Raw genomic sequence first — 17,356 nt, 5'->3', positions numbered from 1 at the left:
TACATAATATATAGATATAGATACGTATGTGATTCTTTTTTGCATAAATTTTTAAAGTCTTTTTTCTTTAAAAAGTTTTTTTTTAAGTTTTCTCTTTATTATTAGTATCATTTCTGAAAATAAAAGGAATCTAAGTTAAATCAAGAGCATTTTCTTCAATATGACAGATTTTTCCATCTTCATAAATCCTTCTCCATTTTGAAAAGATAATCAATAAAAAAGTTTCCTCCTCATAAAATTGTTTATATCGTACCTTTTTCCTGCTTTAAACCCATAAAGGTTCAAGTATGGCCAACAGTATTATATACAGATACCCATGTAACATATGGCTTTACCTAGGATGCAGTGATCATCTTTCATAACAGTAGTACAAATAGTAGTCCAACTCATTATCAGTTTTTCTTTCTATTGTGGAGAAGGATTTTTGCCTCTGCCAAACTCTTGTATTGGAAGAATTAACAACAATGGCTATTTTGCTCTCTATCTTTTCTAAGTAAGGGAGAAGAGGACCTAGCTCAGAAGGTAGAATATGAACCCTGGTTGTATTCTCTGCTGGAGGTGGAACATGACAGCCATTCATTTCAAATTTCAACTTCTGTAACAGGAGATAAGCTCCAATTTACCTGAAGTGACCATACTAGCTACTCTATAGAGGGGAAATATATATTGGAGCAGTCAACCAGCATTCCAAAGCAGACTCTCCTTCCTTCTTTTACTCTAAGACAACTTAAGTCATATCTCTTTTCTGCTCGATGTTCAATTTTTCCTCACCCATCTAGGACGCAGAAGGATGCTTTGGACATCCTTGCATTTCCTTATAACATCTATTCATTCCCAGTACATTTAACTGGAGACGAATTCCACAATATCCTGGCTAACCTGATAAGAATTATGTTCTGTATTTATCTTATAGATAGGATATTTGAAACAAAGAGACAAGCAACAGTTCCATGAACAGACCCCAGAAATACAGAACTAGAAAGTTGGATTTTCTCACTATTATTCATTATACCAGAGGGTATTATGTTATATACTATGAGTGCTTATGCAAGCATGTGAAAATAGCGTGTACATAGTAAGACTAGATATTGTTTTAAACCTAATTGTATACACTGGCTCTTCCACATACTAGCTATGTAACCTTGGTCAAGTCACTTAACCTCAGTCAGTCTCAGTTTCCCTTGCAGGTCTAAAATCCTAGGAGAGCTATGGTCATCTGAATAAATATAAATCAAACTTAGAGATGTGCCTCATTTTATATAACATATACATCTCTTAAAAGATGAGTGTAAAATAAATTTTTACAAATTGAATCAATCATATTTTAAATATATTAGAGAAGCTTATAATTTATAGGAGTTCCAACTATGAACATTTTGGAAAAAACACCTAACTTCTTTGGTTAACCTGGATTTTTACACACTTATATTTGATTTTTTTGAAAGATAAGAAAGGTTAGAGTGTAGCATATACAACCTTGATTTTCTAATTTTCTTATGCAAAAAAACATCTCCTAAAATAGTTCCAGGTTTTATCGCTAATCCCCCTGGGCCCTGAAGTCTCTCAAGCATTTGGTTAATGACAGCGGTCTTCCCAACACCAGACTCTCCTAAAAGAAAAAAAAAAAAGAGCACGATAAGTTAGATTGTTTTAACCTAAGAAAATGACCAAATAGATTTTTAAGAACTTTCACATAATTTAAAATTAATTTAATAATCAATACTCAACAGCCAAAATGATCTAGTTTTGTGCCCAAGGCAAGAATATCAAATTGGTTACCCTTCTCTTAATAGCATGGAAAGCTGGGGACATTTGAGGATCTTTTAGATGTTTTCTGCACCTCTTAACTCCATGTGTAGGAGTTTTCTTCCTTTATTATAGCATTATTCATATCTATTCTTTTCTGTTTTCTGTGATAGGATGATTAAAAAAGTTTAGACCAGGGGTTTAAGATGAAGTCTCAAAACTATTTGAACCATTTATGAGTGAATAGGTGAGGAATGATAACCCTTTGTTTTCATTTCCGGTTATTTTGCCCAAACTTCTCAAGTTCTGCAATTTTAGTGGATAAATCCAAAGCCTTCTCCCCGCAACAGAATAATTTAAACATAAAAAAATATATAACAACACCTTTTGTGTATAGAACTTTTTAACTTTTTAGAGTATTTTCAGAAATGATCTAATCTACCACAAATATCAGCATTATAAGGAAGGAAGAGAAGGGATATTTGTTACTGTGGCTAATGTAGCATAAATATAAATGAAGGACAATGGTGCGAGGAAAGCATGACTGGAGCGAAGAACCTTAAAACACTAGTACAATAACACTAGTTATAAGAGGTAGGTGGAGGGGGCAGCTAGGTGGCGCAGTGGGTAAAGCACAGGCCCTGGATTCAGGAGGACCTGAGTTCAAATCCGGCCTCAGATACTTGACACTTACTAGCTATGTGGCCCTGGACAAGTCACTTGACCCTCATTGCCCCACAAAAACAAAAAACAAAAACAAAACAATAAGAGGTAAGTGGAGTTAAATCAATTGATTGCTTCTCCCCTCCACCCCCAACTTGAGGGCAGTTAGAAGATGCTGATACTCTTATCTGCTAAGTCAGAGGTATGAACTAGGTATGGATAAAGCCCAGATATTTCTAATGCACCAAATCCATAATCAGCTTTGGACCGACTGTAAAGAAATCCTCTGATCAGTTTTCAAGTCACTGAAAGCCTTTGGATGAAATAGTACAGTAAGTTTATTGGTATTGGACAAGAAAATCTGTTCATACCCCCTGCTGTCATCTATAAAACAGCAACCTAATTTGGAACCTTGAGATTACCATGTCTGGTCACTTAGTAGTGGAAGTCTCTACCCCAGCTATTGAGAAGCATCCACTTGAGAGGAGAGGGGCCTGGGTCGTCTTCTCAATCTCTTCCCCACCCTCTGGACCAGAGGAAGACGTTTTAAGCTTAAAAGGATGCAGAGGATCTTGAACTCCTAGTCAGCAAATCAGCATCCTAACAGAAATCTCAGAAGAACAAAACTAGGCAGCAATGTCTGTGTTAGAAGCCAAGGACAAGCTAGATACACTAAAGATAGGTGGCTTCAAGGCTCTACAAAGAACCCAGCAGAAAAGACAGACTCCGCTAAATGGGAACTTTATGAGTACCCTGTGAAGGGGAGGAAAGGACTTTCAGAATCCATGAACTGTGAGTTATCGCCATTGTCACACGTGCTCTATGCTTGAACTCATTTTCCATTGTATTGTGCACGTGGGAGAGTGTCACAGATGTTTGGGGAGGTGGGGTTGATTTGTACCAACTCTTCTTACTATACCATCTCAATAAATTTTTCCTTCTAACAGTTAATTAAGTCTAACTAATTGTTACCCACTGATATCACAGGAGTGGGGGAAGCACACCAATGGGGGTTAGAGAGCTATAACACTAGAAAATGACCTCCCGACCTCTAAGGGCTACTCTTTTTTTTTTTAAAATTAATTAATTATTTTTTTAGTGAGGCAATTGGGGTTAAGTGACTTGCCCAAAGTCACACAGCTAATAAGTATTAAGTGTCTGAGGCCGGATTTGAACTCAGGTACTCCTGACTCCTGGGGCGGTTCTCTATCCACTGTGCCACCTAACTGCCCCTTATTTTTATTTATTTATTTATTTTTTTAGGGCTACTCTTAGAAACCTGGGAGGAGGCACAGCAACCTTGCTATGGGGACTTGATCTACCAGTGCAAAGGTAGGTAGAGAAAATAGCTCATGTGCTATATATAAGCCTATCAGGATGCCAGGTATCTAGGGCCCCAATCGTCTAGATATAGTGATTAATTTGTGAGGAAAGTTGCAGTTATAGACTATAGGAAAGTGTATGCTCACTCCCAGTTAAGAGGGAGACTGAAAATTATGTGCAAACTGAAGCTTTGGTTATCAGCTCTCCTCCTGTTTATAATGAATAGCAGATTGTAAGCAGCAAAGGAAGATTGGAGTTGCAGTATCTGAAATACTGAGGAAGTTAACAGTAAGGGGGACAAAAGAAGCTTGGGGGTCATTAGGCATGTGGACTATAATGGCAGTGGAAACCAACAAAATGTCATAGTCCCCTTTTGGGGAGATATTAAGAAAGTCCTTCTTAATCCTTCAAAGTAAATTCGAAATGATTTTTGGGTGTGTGGAATCCATTTGTAGGGAGGTGGTTAGTAAAGGCTTCACATAGAAAATGTCGTCTGAGCAGAGTTTTGAAGAAACAAGAGATTCTGAGAGACTGAGGTAAGGTGGAAACACATTTTGGGGTTGGAAATAGCCAGTGTAAAAACAGAGGTGAGAGAAGGAATGTTATGTGTAAGATAGCCAGTTAGGCTGGAGAGAGAATTCAGGAAGTGAAATAATATATGTTTGGAAGAGTATGTTGGGACCAGTTTGTGAAGGGCTTTAAAAGAAGAGTTTTTATTTGATCTTAGAGGCAATAGAGAGTAGAGGAATGACAAGGTAATATCTGCAGTTTAGGAAAATCACTTTGGTAACTTATCTGAAGATAGTTGTAGAGAGGAAATACAAGAAGGGACATTAATTAGGAAGCTCTTATAGGTATTATTGTCTTTATAGACTCATTTCGGCAAGAAGAAATATTATGGGCTTGGTTTTATGTATTTTTTGGTTGATGTGGTTTTCAAAAAGACTACCTAAGGAAGAGACGAGGAAATTCTTGTGGGAGCAGGTGGTAAAAGGAGCAATGGGGACAGAAGTAGCAAGAGTGGTAGGAACATGTCTTTCAAGCCAATGGGGAGATGGACTGACTACCAGAGTTGGAGTCCAGAGACTGGGGAAACTAAGAGTTGACAGCCTTAGTGCTGCAGCTATTCCCACTTTTAGTGGCCAGAATGCGTGTTTGAGTCATTAGTGGTTGCTGACTTTCCATTTGAGAGAGTAGGTAACAAGCATGAAGTAGCTGTGTCCAACTTCTCCTCCTGCCACCTGAGACAGCAGAAACACTACAAGGTTGGTTTTTTATGCCCTCTAAAGCCATGTTTACATATTTTGTTAAGGTTAGTTTATTGAGCTGGGGCAATGACATGGTCACTCTTGTGCTTAAAGAAAATCACTTTGCAATTACCAAGTAGTTTAGAGTAGGGATTGACTTGTAGCAAGGAGATCGACCAGAAGGTTGCCATAATAGTCCCGAAACAAAGTGATGCTGGCTTTTACTAGGGTGGAGGCTACATGAGTGGTGAGAAAGGAATATATGAAAGACATGTTGTGAGTATGGAAATGACAGCACTTGGTGATAGATTGGATGTATGGAGTAAGTTTGAGGGAGGAATCAAGGATAGTACCTATGTTGAGAAGAGGGGTTACTGGGAGCATGGTAGTGAAACTGACGTTTTAATTAAAATAAGAGGAGGGGAGGGCTTAGGGAGAAAGATAACAAGTTCAGTTTTTGAATGTTGGATTTAAGATGTCTAGGGACATCCAGTTGAGATGGTCCATTAGGCAGCTGGAAATGTGAGAATGGAGATCAGGAAAGCAGTTAGGGCTAGAGAAGTAGATCTGGGAATCATTAGGATAGGCATGGTAACTGAATCCATGGGAGCTGATGAGATCACCAAGCAAAATAGTATAGAGGGAGAAGAGAAGAGTGTTCTGCACAAACACCTGGGGGAGAACATCTTGTGTTAGTGGTCATGACCTGGATGAAGATCCAGAAAGAGAGACTGAAAAGGAGTGTTCAGACAGGTAGGAGGAGAACCAAGAGAGAGCAAAATCACAATAACCTAGAGGGGAAGGGTACCTGGAAAAAAGAGGGTGATCAAAAGGGTGTCAAAGGCTGCAGAAAGGTCAAGGAGGATGAAGATTGAGAAAAGGCCATTAGATTTAGCAATTAAAAGATCATTGGTGTCTTTGAAGTGAATAGTTTCAATTGCACGATTGAGTCAGAGGACTCAGGAAAGAAGAGAAAGCAGAAGTGCTAATTACACATGATGTTTTCAAGAAGGGGAGGAGAGATATGGGTATCATGACTTATTAAAACTATAAGTGTTAATAGAAATATTTAAAAATGTATTATATACTTCTATGCCTTACCTTTTTTTTTTTTTTTTTTTTGGCGAGGCAATTGGGGTTAAGTGATTTGCTCAGGGTCACACAGCTAGTGTCAAGTGTCTGAGGCTAAATTTGAACTCAGGTCCTCCTGACTCCACAGCCGGTGCTCCACTGTGCCACCTAGCTGCACCTCTATGTCTTATCAAGCAGTCAATCAACAAATATTTAAGAATCCACCACACATAAGGGTAGCTAGTTAGCACACAGTAGATAGACTGGCCCTGTTTTTCTCAGTTTCCTCATCTGTAAAATGAGCTGGAGAAGGAGCATAGAGAAGGTGAAAAAGGTGAAAGATGGTGTAGAGATCAAGATTTGGAAAGTGACAGGATATGTACAGTTGGGAAAAATGAGAAATGGAGTAGAAAGCTTGGGTTGGGAACTTGGGTGACTAGCATGATGATAGTAACCTTAATAGAATTAGGGAAGTTCAAAAGGAGAGAAAAGTTGGGGAAAACATAATGAGTTCTATGTCTTCAAGCTTCTATACACAAATGCTGAAAGTTTAGGCAACAAATAAGAAACAAAGGTTCCAACATAACCTCATAGTTGTTACACTGAGATTTTTTGGGGGTGGGGTGGGGTGGGGTGGGGCAATGGGGTTAAGTGACTTGTCCAGAGTCACACAGCTAGTAAGTGTCAAGTAAGTGTCTGAGGTCGGATTTGAACTCAGGTCCTTCTAAATCCAGGGCCAGTGCTTTCTTTATCCACTGCATCACCTACACTGCCCCCATACACTGAGATTTGATGGACTTATTTCATGCCTTAAATATTGTTCTGGATGAGTATACCTTATTCAGAAGAAACAGGGTAGATAAAAAGACGGGATAGTTGGGTTAGAATTTCATATTAAGAAGGTGAATAAAAGTGAGGAAATCCAAGATCTAGCGGTCAGAGGCAGGGGAAATAGAAGTGATTTCATCATTGGACAGAAAGACCAAGAGTTTGGGAAATTCTTGGGGAAAAACAAATAGATGAAGAATTTGAGAAAGTGACATAAATCTGGCATGGAGGTATGGTGATGTAGTGAAAGAAAATTTCAGTTATCAGAAACCTGCTGGAGCTATTTCTTCCAAAAGCAGAGCAACTAATATCTTATACAAGTGCTATTTTAATCTTTTAAAAATTTGAAGAACTAGCAAGGAGAAATTCTTTTCTGAATTTGGTTCTTACTAACAGGGAAGAACTAATTTCTGAGACAGAAATGATGAAAACTTTAAGGTGAACATTTCATCCTAGAATTTGTGAGAGAGAAAGAAAGATAATCTTAGGCAGATATGGAACCTAGGTTTTGGTAAAGTAGATTTCTAAGGGTTCAGAGAAAAGATGAGTAGGATTCCATGGAGCAAAATGCTCCCAAGTAATTTAGCCCAGGTGGGAGAGGAGATATATAAGAAGGAAATTCTAAAGACAGAGAGGGGAAAAAATAGGATAGATTTGAAGAGACAATGTGGATACACAGGAAACTCAACAACTAATTCAGATTTTGAAGACATGTATGGGTCAATATGAATGTAGCATGGTTATGTAAAAATAGCATTAGAAATGCTAAAGCTCAGAATGAGTTGAGGCTGGCAAGGGAAGTGGAAAACAGCAAAGAGGGTTTTTAAAAAGCTATTTGAGAGAAGAAGGAGAATCAAAGAAAGGATGGAGCCTTTGTTTGGGAATAATGGAAGGATGCTAACTGAAAACAGAGAAAGAAAAGTGGTTTAGCTCTTATTTTGTTTCTTTTTTTTCCCCCAGAGGAAAATGTTTTTTGCACTGTAAATGTCAGAAGAAAAATAACAAACAGTGAATTGATACCTAAAATAAGTAAAGAGATAGTGAGAGAGCACCTTGCTACCCAGGATGAATTCCAGTGAAATCTCCCTGATGACCTACAACCTGGACTCCTGAAAGAGCTAGAAGATAGGATTTCTTAGCTACTGTCAATGTTATTTGAAAGATCATTGGAAACCAGAGAGATTGGAGGAGGGTTGCAAAATATAAGCTACTGGGCTCAGCTACGTGGCGCAGTGGATAAAGCACTGGCCCTGGATTCAGGAGGACCTGAGTTCAAATTCGGCCTCAGGCACTTGACACTTACTGGCTGTGTGACCTTGGGCAAGTCACTTAACCTTCATTGCCCTGTAAAAAACAAAGAAAAATATCAGCCACTGATAATGACTTCAGTTCTTGAGAAAATTCTAGAAAGGATCATTAAAGAGAGTTGCCCTTACGGTGCTTGGAATATATCGTTAATTAGGGAATTGTAAAAGGATTATTTTGTTGTGGTAAAAGTCCAGTTGGGTAAGATAATGCAAATTTGCACAGTATCCCATCAGCTTGGTTGCATTTCCTCTAGCTCCATTCAGGGGCATATGAGTGGGAATGAAGGAGGCAGGTGATAGAAGTAATCCAGGGCTGAATGAGCACCAATAATATAGAGATAAATGATAGCTTTGAGCCCAAGAAGGGAGGAAAGAGAAGCTATAGCAGGTTGATGGTCTGGAAGAATCTAGAAATGGAGGGATTGGAGGTCCTGGTAAAGACAAAGAGTATATTTAGAAGGATACAGAATAATGAGAGTAGATTATGATCCAACAAAAGGAATTTGGAATTTTTGATTATTCGAGTGGAACTTTGAGTATTCAAATGCATATCTGTCCTAGGTACATATCAGTCATTTACACTCAATTTCTGACAGTTAAAAATAAATTAAATATAAATGGGTCTTGAAAAATCACATGCAAACTAAGATATTATCAGCTTTCAAAATAGCAATTTTGAGGAAATCAAAGCACCAGACGTATAATTAAACTCTAGAGGAAAATGAATTCTTATGCCCACTTCAATAAACATGGTATTTTAACTTTCTCTCAATTGAAAACAAATACGAATACCTTTCTGAAGCTGTATTTATAAAATATGTCATTAAATCACAATAGTATTTTAAATCATTTTTACCAAACTACGTATTAATTAAATCACAATAGCATTTTAAATCATTCATACCAAAGTACTTATTAGAATTGGCTATAGTTTTGTTTTACTATAATTTATTTTTATTACCTGCAATTAGTATAGGATATTTGTTCTTTATAAAAAGACTCATCAAAAAGGAGAAAGATATTGTATCTCTAGTAGCAAAATGATGATTAAACTCTATATTTTCATTATACTTGATTATATTATCCAGGGATGTGTGAGAACCAGAGCTGTGTGAACTTCCTAAATTTAAAAAGAAAAAAAAGAAAAGTGATTTTGGGGCATATTTTAAATCTGTTTCTAGGGGAAAACCCATATAAACCTAATTTTCAAATGTCCAAGTAATTTCTGTTTTGTTTTGTTTTGTTTGTTTGTTTTGTTTTGTTTTTTTTTGGTGGGGCAATGAGGGTTAAGTGACTTGCCCAGGGTCACACAGCTAGTAAGTGTCAAGTGTCTGAGGCCGGATTTGAACTCAGGCCTCCTGAATCCAGGGCTGTTGCTTTATCCACTGTGCCACCTAGCTGCCCCCCAAGTAATCTCTGAAAGATTAGGAAATTGTCAATACATATGTGAGAGAGACAAAACTGGAATGAGTTACTGGAAATATCTCCTAAAATATCAGACCCTGTACCACTTTGGTGAGTTTCTCTTTTCAAAGGTATTTCTTCATGGTACCTCATCCATCCATTTGTCTGGCTCAAGAATATCCTGAGATATTCTTGTACCACCCTCTGGGGCAACAGTGTGTGAAAAGCAAACGAGAAAATGTCAGCAAGAAATACTACCCAACTGAGCCAGTACCTTTGGTCTTGACTTGTGATGCCCCCTATTGCCCTAGCTTCCAGAGTCATGTTTGGTTCTACGAAATATTGACCTACCCCAACTGACATTGTTAAGTGGTCCCAGGAAAACAGCACTTTAGGTGAAACAATCTTGCAGGAGGTGGTTAATTCCATAACTACATAAGAAAATGAGGATTATGTGCTGGAGTGAAGACAGTTTTTTGTGTGATTGTTGTCACTGGCAGATAAACATTACGGTAAGAATGTTGGTGGGTAAAGTAGAAGGCAATGAATGACCTTGGCTTCTCCATTTAGCTTTTGTTCTTAGTTGGAAGTAAAAGTGGCTTCATAGCACCAGCCTATATATTTCTTTTGTAGTTTTGTTTTGGGGGGAAGATGCCCTGAAATGTTTTTTTTGGAAGGGAAGAGGTATAATATCTTCATGAAGGATTAGCATTGTTCTTGGTACATAATAGACACTTAATAAGTGTATATTGATTATTATTATTATTGAAAAAAATTGGGGGGATATAAAATCTCTATACTGTGCACAGTACTTGGCTTATATTAGGTGCTTAATAAACGTATATTGACTATTATTGAAATTTGTGTGTGTAGGGGAGGGAGTTCAAGACCTTCATCAGTACAGTGCCTGGCACTTAATAAATGTTTATTGCCTGTCAAATACTAAAATATTCTATTCCTGAATCAGAAAGTAGTTTGGCACTATATTCTGTATCATGCATGTAATATTTTGTCCTAGTAGTCCTTACTTATTTTATGTGAGAAAGGACATACATATGTTTTTTTCACTTATTCTCCGGGATTTTTAATGGTTTTTAATTTGTTCATAGTTAAACTTTCATTTTGGAATCTCTTCATTTACATTGTTGTAGTCATGAATATAGTTCTTTTAGTTCTGCTAATTTTACTTTATGTCAATTTAATAACAATTTTTTTACACTTCTATGAATTCCTTGTATTTTACTGTCTAATAATACTTCATTACATTCATATGCCCTTGCTTTTCAGTCATTCCCCAATAATGGGTACTTACTTTGTGTCCAGTTCTGTTCTACAACAAAAGTGCTGCTTAGAATATTTGACTTTTATATATATCTTTGACTTCCTTTGGGACTATGCTCAATAGTGGGATGACTAGGAAAGAAGATTAATGTGGCATCTTCACCATATTTGAAAAAACAATTCCAAATTGCATCTCAGAATGGTAAAATCAATTCACAACTCCACCAACAGTTCATTAGTGCCTCCCCAAAACTTTCAAATATTTACTATTCCTGTTTTTGTTATCACCAATTTGCAGAATATGAAGTAAAATCTCTGTTATTTTTATTTGTCTTTTTAATAGTAATCAATAAGTACTTATTAATTGCCTATTATATGCCAAGTACTATGCTAATCCTTGATGGAGATCTTGTACCTCTTGTTCCTCTCAAAAATCATTTCAGGGCATCATATTCTATTTTTGTTGATTATTTATGAAAAAGGTTTTTTAGTTTTATGTGACTAAAAATGTCATATTTTCTTTTCTGAATTCTTTTCTTTCTTGTATGGCTGAGAATTTTTCCTATAGCTTTTGGGAGGGAGGATGGGAAGGAAGGAGAGAGAGAGAAAGAAGAAGTCTTTCTCAATCACTTATGTCTTTTTATAAGGTAGAGGTCAGTATTTAACAAGCTGTAGACAAATATTAACTGTTATAGGTATGATTATTTAAATAATTATATTATTTAAAGTAGAATTTAAACTAATTATACTATTAATAATATGCTATTATACTAATTAGTATAACCATCTAAATAAATGACAATTCAGAGGAATATTTAAAGAAATATAAAACCTCAATGTAATACTTCATGCACTAATTCTTAGCTAGTTTCAATAACTGTTTAATCTAGCACTACATTTCCAAGTGTTTTATAGAACACCTTGAAACTCCATACTTGGAGAGAGAAGTCTATTGGGACAGCCTAATCCTCCCATACCTTAGTTTGTTGTCAAAAATCCTTACAGGAAGAGTCTCTTCAGATTCAAGACACTCAAGAGAAGCAAGTGAGAGGAAAAATCCTTTGTATGTTTGAGCATTTGTTAGAAAATGACTATCTTTTCCCAAACATTGTTTCTTCTGCTGGCCAAATCTGAGTCTCTGACTGTTTTTTGTTTGTTTGTTTCCTACCTGCTTTACTCACTTATGCAGAAGTCCTCTGTTTTTTGCATTATCTTTCAGCAGTTTAAGAACTTCTTATTTTAAAACACAAACCCTGGGGCTTCCTTAGTAATATATTGATGTGTTAAAAGTTTATCTTGGTTTGGTCTTCTGAACAAACCTTCTAGTCAGTAGATTAAGTTTATAGTAGCCAGTATACAGTGACAAGAGCAAGAAATAAGATTGCAAAGGTGAAATGAAGTCTTGTACAAACTGCCCGAAAAATCAAAGAAACATAATTTACAAATTGTATTAATGAAACAAAAAAGTATATTAATCAAAATTCCCAGCCTGGTAATATGTGATGAATCAACAGAAAGCATCCAGGTGTGACTGTTAGGACCTTCTATGATATATAAATCCCAGAAAATTCCAGATCTCCACAGTTCTATACCAGCAGAATATCCAAGAAGTGCTGATAACTGAGATGGTGTGGACATGTTAATTTGAAAATTTTACCAATATCTTTGAGATAACTTGGATACGTTCATGAGCTAATTTCAAGGTGGCACAGATAAGGAGTTGGTTTGTTCCACATCAAACCCCTCTAAAATGAGTCCTTAAACTCCTCCCCCACTCAGAGCCTGTCCATCTCCTAAGGGTCCGTGCTGCCTCGTGCTCCCATCTCTAATCCATGGATACATGAGTGATTCTCTCTGCTTCTGCCCCTGCTCATTCTCTTCTCTATACTGCCTATCTTCCTTCATTTTTCCACGCCCTGTGCCCATGCCATCTGCCTTTTTGGCCTTTCATCACTTGTCTCTTTACGCTTTATACTTAAAGTGTGATTGCTGCCCCATTTCCTGCTGCCAATCGCTGAGTACACAAAGAACCAGGCATGTCATAAATTACTAGAGAACCCTTGATGTTTTATAACTTACTTTACTCAGAAAGCTTCCAAGGACAACCCAGGTTTATTAGAATATAACTTTTTAAACATATCCGAGGAAAAAAACAAAAAAAAATTTAAAACCTCAACAAGTTTTATAAATAGACATCAATCAATTTCTCCATAGATGTATTTCAAAAAATTTAGAATTATTAATTTAATATGCATGGACAATAATTAAAACAAAGCTATGTGAAGCAATGGATAGAGCACTGGAAGAATTAAGTTCAGGGGCAGCTAGGTGGTGCAGTGGATAAAGCACTGGCCTTGGATTCAGGAGTATCTGAGTTCAAATCCAGCTGCAGACACTTACTAGTTGCGTGACCCTGGGCAAGTCACTTAACCCCCATTGCCCTGTCCAAAAAATACCAAAAAAGAATTAAATTCAAATCAAGCCTCAGATGCATAACTAGCTATATGACGTTGGCCAAGTCATTTAACCTCTGTCTACCTCAGTTCCCTCATCTGCAATTTATGAGGACAAAAAGATAAAATTTGCAAAGTGCTTTGCAAATCTTAAAGGCTAGATAATTACATAAATGATCACAATTAATCTTACCTTGAATTAAACTGTCTGAAGAAGGAATTAAGTTTGACCAAGGTGTGAAATCACAGTTCTGTAAGTCCACAAAATAACCAAAGATAGAACGTTCTCCCGATGGCAAACGAATGCCTAAATATTTGAAAGGGGCAAAAACACACAAGAAAGAATATCGTGGGATTATAGATTTAGGGTTCACAGGGCCCCTGGAGGCCATTTAGTCAAAACCACTCATTTTACAATTGAAGAAACCGAAGCTCAGGAATATTAAGTTACTTGCCTCATGTCACATAGCAGTAAGCATCAGAAATACTAATAATGATAATGATAGCTAATGTATAGTGTTTACAATGTGCTAGGCACTCTAAGCACTTTATCAATATTATCTCATTTGATCATTACAATATCCCTGGAAGATAGGTGCTATTATTATCCTCATTTTACAGTTGAGGATACTGAGGTAAAGGGAAATTAAGTGATTTGCCCAGGGTTATACAACTAATAAGGGTGTGAGGTCTTCCTGACTATAGGCTCAGAGCTCTATCCTCTGAATCACTGGGCTACCCTAATAGGATTTGAACCCAGCATACTTTCAGTCCAGGGCACATACTTTTCCCCACTGTGCTGTACTTCCTCCCAAGGTTCATTTATGGCATGTATTTCAGGAACTATATGATATATACTTAAAAATGATTTTTTAGTACCCATATCTTGTTACTCTATAACATAATTGATGTTAATCAAATGAGATAATATACGTAAAGCTCTTTGAATACCTCAAAGCACTATACAAATTACAATGATTATGCATTCTGATTAATACTTATTTAAATAAATCATCACACTATAAAGCTATTAATTATTCATTAAAACATATCTTTAGATACAAAATATGTAATAGAGCAAAAAGTTTTAAAATTTAGTTTGTATCTATAATTATTAGTTATTAGTGACTAGTTATTAGTATGTATTTTAGAAAAAAGTTGGTTCATTTTTACAAGATTTTAGATGTAATTCAGCCTGCAATCATAACTTATCAATGATCTGTTGTTTTAAAGTCTGTTTCAATTTAATGCTTTTACAATAATCAGTAAGTTTCTTTTTTGTCTGTAGATTGATCAATAATTACTCTATATCTGGCAAATAATTCCTTTTATGAGGTTTAATGGTTCCTGGATTTTGCAGAAAGCAACTTTTCCACCACCTTGCCAGTCATATTGAAAATAGGTTTTTTTTTACAGCAGACCACATATTTATAGTCAGAAAACTGACTAAAAGATACAGAGAATACAATATCCCACTGTATTTATTTGTTGATTGTAAAATAGATTTGATTTTTTTGAAGGAAAAGCAAAGGTCCAAAGGCTTCCCTCCCATAAGGTATCTAATAAACACAATAAAATCATAAGAAATTCCTTGATAGATGCATACATTGAACTGCTCAATCATTCTTTGATAATTAATATTCAATGAAATGGCTCTCTACATATGAAGACAGCTAGAGAAGAAACAGTAGCTATTTTTCTAGAGACACCTAGAAAAAGAGACAGCAGTGAAACCCATGGTCTCAAAAGTCCTAATTGTTGACCAAATTTTAGGCAACAAACAAAAAGAAATAGAGTTTCTAATGCAAGGAAGCAAATTTGACCTTATAGCCATCACTTAGACTTAGTGGGATAAAACCCATGACTTGACTTTAATTCTCATTAAATATATTTTACTTGAAAGAAACAGGACAGGTAAAAGGAAGATGGGAGTACCATTATATATTAAGGAGGTATACTAATACACAGAAATCTCGGAGCCAAAGAGGAGAAAGAGATTATTTAGGTAAAGGTCAAAAGAGGGAGAAACAAAAATAATTTTGTCATGGGACATCATGTGGGCAGAAAGAGGAAACAAATGAAGAATTTGGGAAATAGATCACAAGTCTAACAGAGAAGCATTCTATGGTAGTGATAGAGCACTTTGATTATCCAGACCCTTTCTGGAACTATTTCTCTGGGAGGGGGGAACAGGGGGGAGGGGAAGGGCAGAAAAACTAGGAAGCTCCTGATTTGCATTAGTGATAGTTTCATTGTTTAAAAGGTAGAGAAACAACCAAAGGGAAATTCTGTTGTGGGTCTTATTCTCAATAACAGGGAGGTTTCTGGGTAGGAAATGATGGAAACTGGGGGTGGGGGGAAGTGATCCCTCCAAGGTAGAGTTTGTGATAGAGAAGGAAAGGAAATCTGGGCATAGTCTTATATGTACCCTACATTTTAGGAGAGCAGATTTCAAAGGGTTCAAAGAAAAGGTATTTAGGTTCACATGGAGTAAAATGTAACAGAAGTCAACTCAGGGGTTATGGAAGATGTTAAAAAATGAAACTCAGAAGACACAAAGGGAAACGATTACAACGAGGATTATGCTTTGATGAATCCAATGTGGATTCACAAGAAACTCACCAGCCAATTTACATTTTAAAAACAAATGTGTAGGGGCAGCTAAGTGGTGCAGTGGATAGAGCACCGGCCCTGGATTCAGGAGGACCTGAGTTCAAATCCGGCCTCAGACACTTAACACTTACTAGCTGTGTGACCCTGGGCAAGTCACTTAACCCCAATTGCCTCACTAAAAAAAAACAAAAAACAACAAAACAACAACAACAACAACAAAAAATGTGTAAAAGATCTAAGCAAAGCTGGGTAATAACAGATGAATATGAGTAGGGCTAGGTGCTGTAAACATAGTGTCAGCAATGCTAAAACTCAGAATGAAATGAGACTTATGAGGAAAACTAAAGACGACAAAATAAGGTATTTTTTTAAGTGATTTTGAGAGAAAAAGAAAGATAAAAGACCTTTGTTTGGTAATGAAGGTATGATACAGACAACAAAGAGAGACAGTGTTGCTCATTTATTTTCCCTGAAAAAGAGAATGATTTGTATTATCACCAATTTCACTTGGCCAAACCCCAATTATGGATTTCTCTACTCCTGCCACCTATCTCCTTTGTTCCTATTCATATACTTCTGAACAGGGTCAGAGGAAGCCATGTAACCATTTAGAATGGGTCTACTACAAATTTGTCATCTGATCTCAATAGGTCCCTCAATGCAGCAAGACAATCCTTTTACTCTTGCCTAATTGATTCTCTATCTCACTCATCATAGGGGCAGTTCCAAACCTTATCTTGCCTCACACCTTCTATGATATCTCTCACTCTGTCAGAAAAGGACTTTGCATTATATGTTATTAAAAATATTGAGGTCACATTCTAAGAGCTTCCTTTTTCTTATGTACATCCGACAGAATTTCCAATAATTTCTTCCTATTCTAGTCTCTGATGAAGAGGTGACCCTTCTCCTTGCCAAGGTCAACCCCTTGATTCTATCCCATTTATCTTCTTCTACAGACTACTCCCACTATCAACCCCACTCTTTTATCTTGAATATTTATCAATTGGCTACTTACCTGTGACTAAAAACATGCTCAAGTTGCCATTATTTTAAAAAAGCCCTCATTTCATATTACCATGCCTTCTAGCTATTGTCCTATATCTCTCTTCTCTTCTTCTACCAAACTTCTTGGTATCTCAACTTCCTCTCCTCTCATTCTATTCTAAATGATCTACAGTTTGGCTTCTGGCTTCATTCAACAGCAATTGTACTCTTCAAAGTTAATGGTTTTTTAATTGCCAAATCTGAGGGTTTTTTCTAAAGTCCTTGACTCTCTGCATCATTTGACACTTCTCATCACTTTTTCCTACTGAATACCCTACTCTGGGTTTTCATGACTCTCTCCCTCTCTCTCCCTCTCTCTCCCTCTCTCTCCCTCTCTCTCTCTCTCTCTCTCTCTGTCTCTCTGTCTCTGTCT

The 17,356-nt window shown here is 36.6% G+C and overlaps 1 protein-coding gene across 1 annotated transcript in view; it reads right to left on the bottom strand.

Annotated features, from left to right (window-relative positions):
* Nucleotides 1–17,356, bottom strand: part of DNAH14 (dynein axonemal heavy chain 14) — a 362,777-nt gene that overhangs the window by 140,209 nt on the left and 205,212 nt on the right. The window contains 3 exon segments of the mRNA XM_044003178.1: nucleotides 1,477–1,609; nucleotides 9,147–9,305; nucleotides 13,517–13,630. Coding sequence (XP_043859113.1) covers nucleotides 1,477–1,609; nucleotides 9,147–9,305; nucleotides 13,517–13,630 — 406 coding nt within the window.

The sequence above is a fragment of the Dromiciops gliroides genome, chromosome 4 (genome assembly GCF_019393635.1).
Source record: "Dromiciops gliroides isolate mDroGli1 chromosome 4, mDroGli1.pri, whole genome shotgun sequence".
NCBI classification, from domain to species: Eukaryota; Metazoa; Chordata; class Mammalia; order Microbiotheria; family Microbiotheriidae; genus Dromiciops; species Dromiciops gliroides.
The sequence above is the reverse complement of the archived record's forward strand: the minus strand, read 5'-3'. Positions and strand labels throughout refer to the sequence as shown.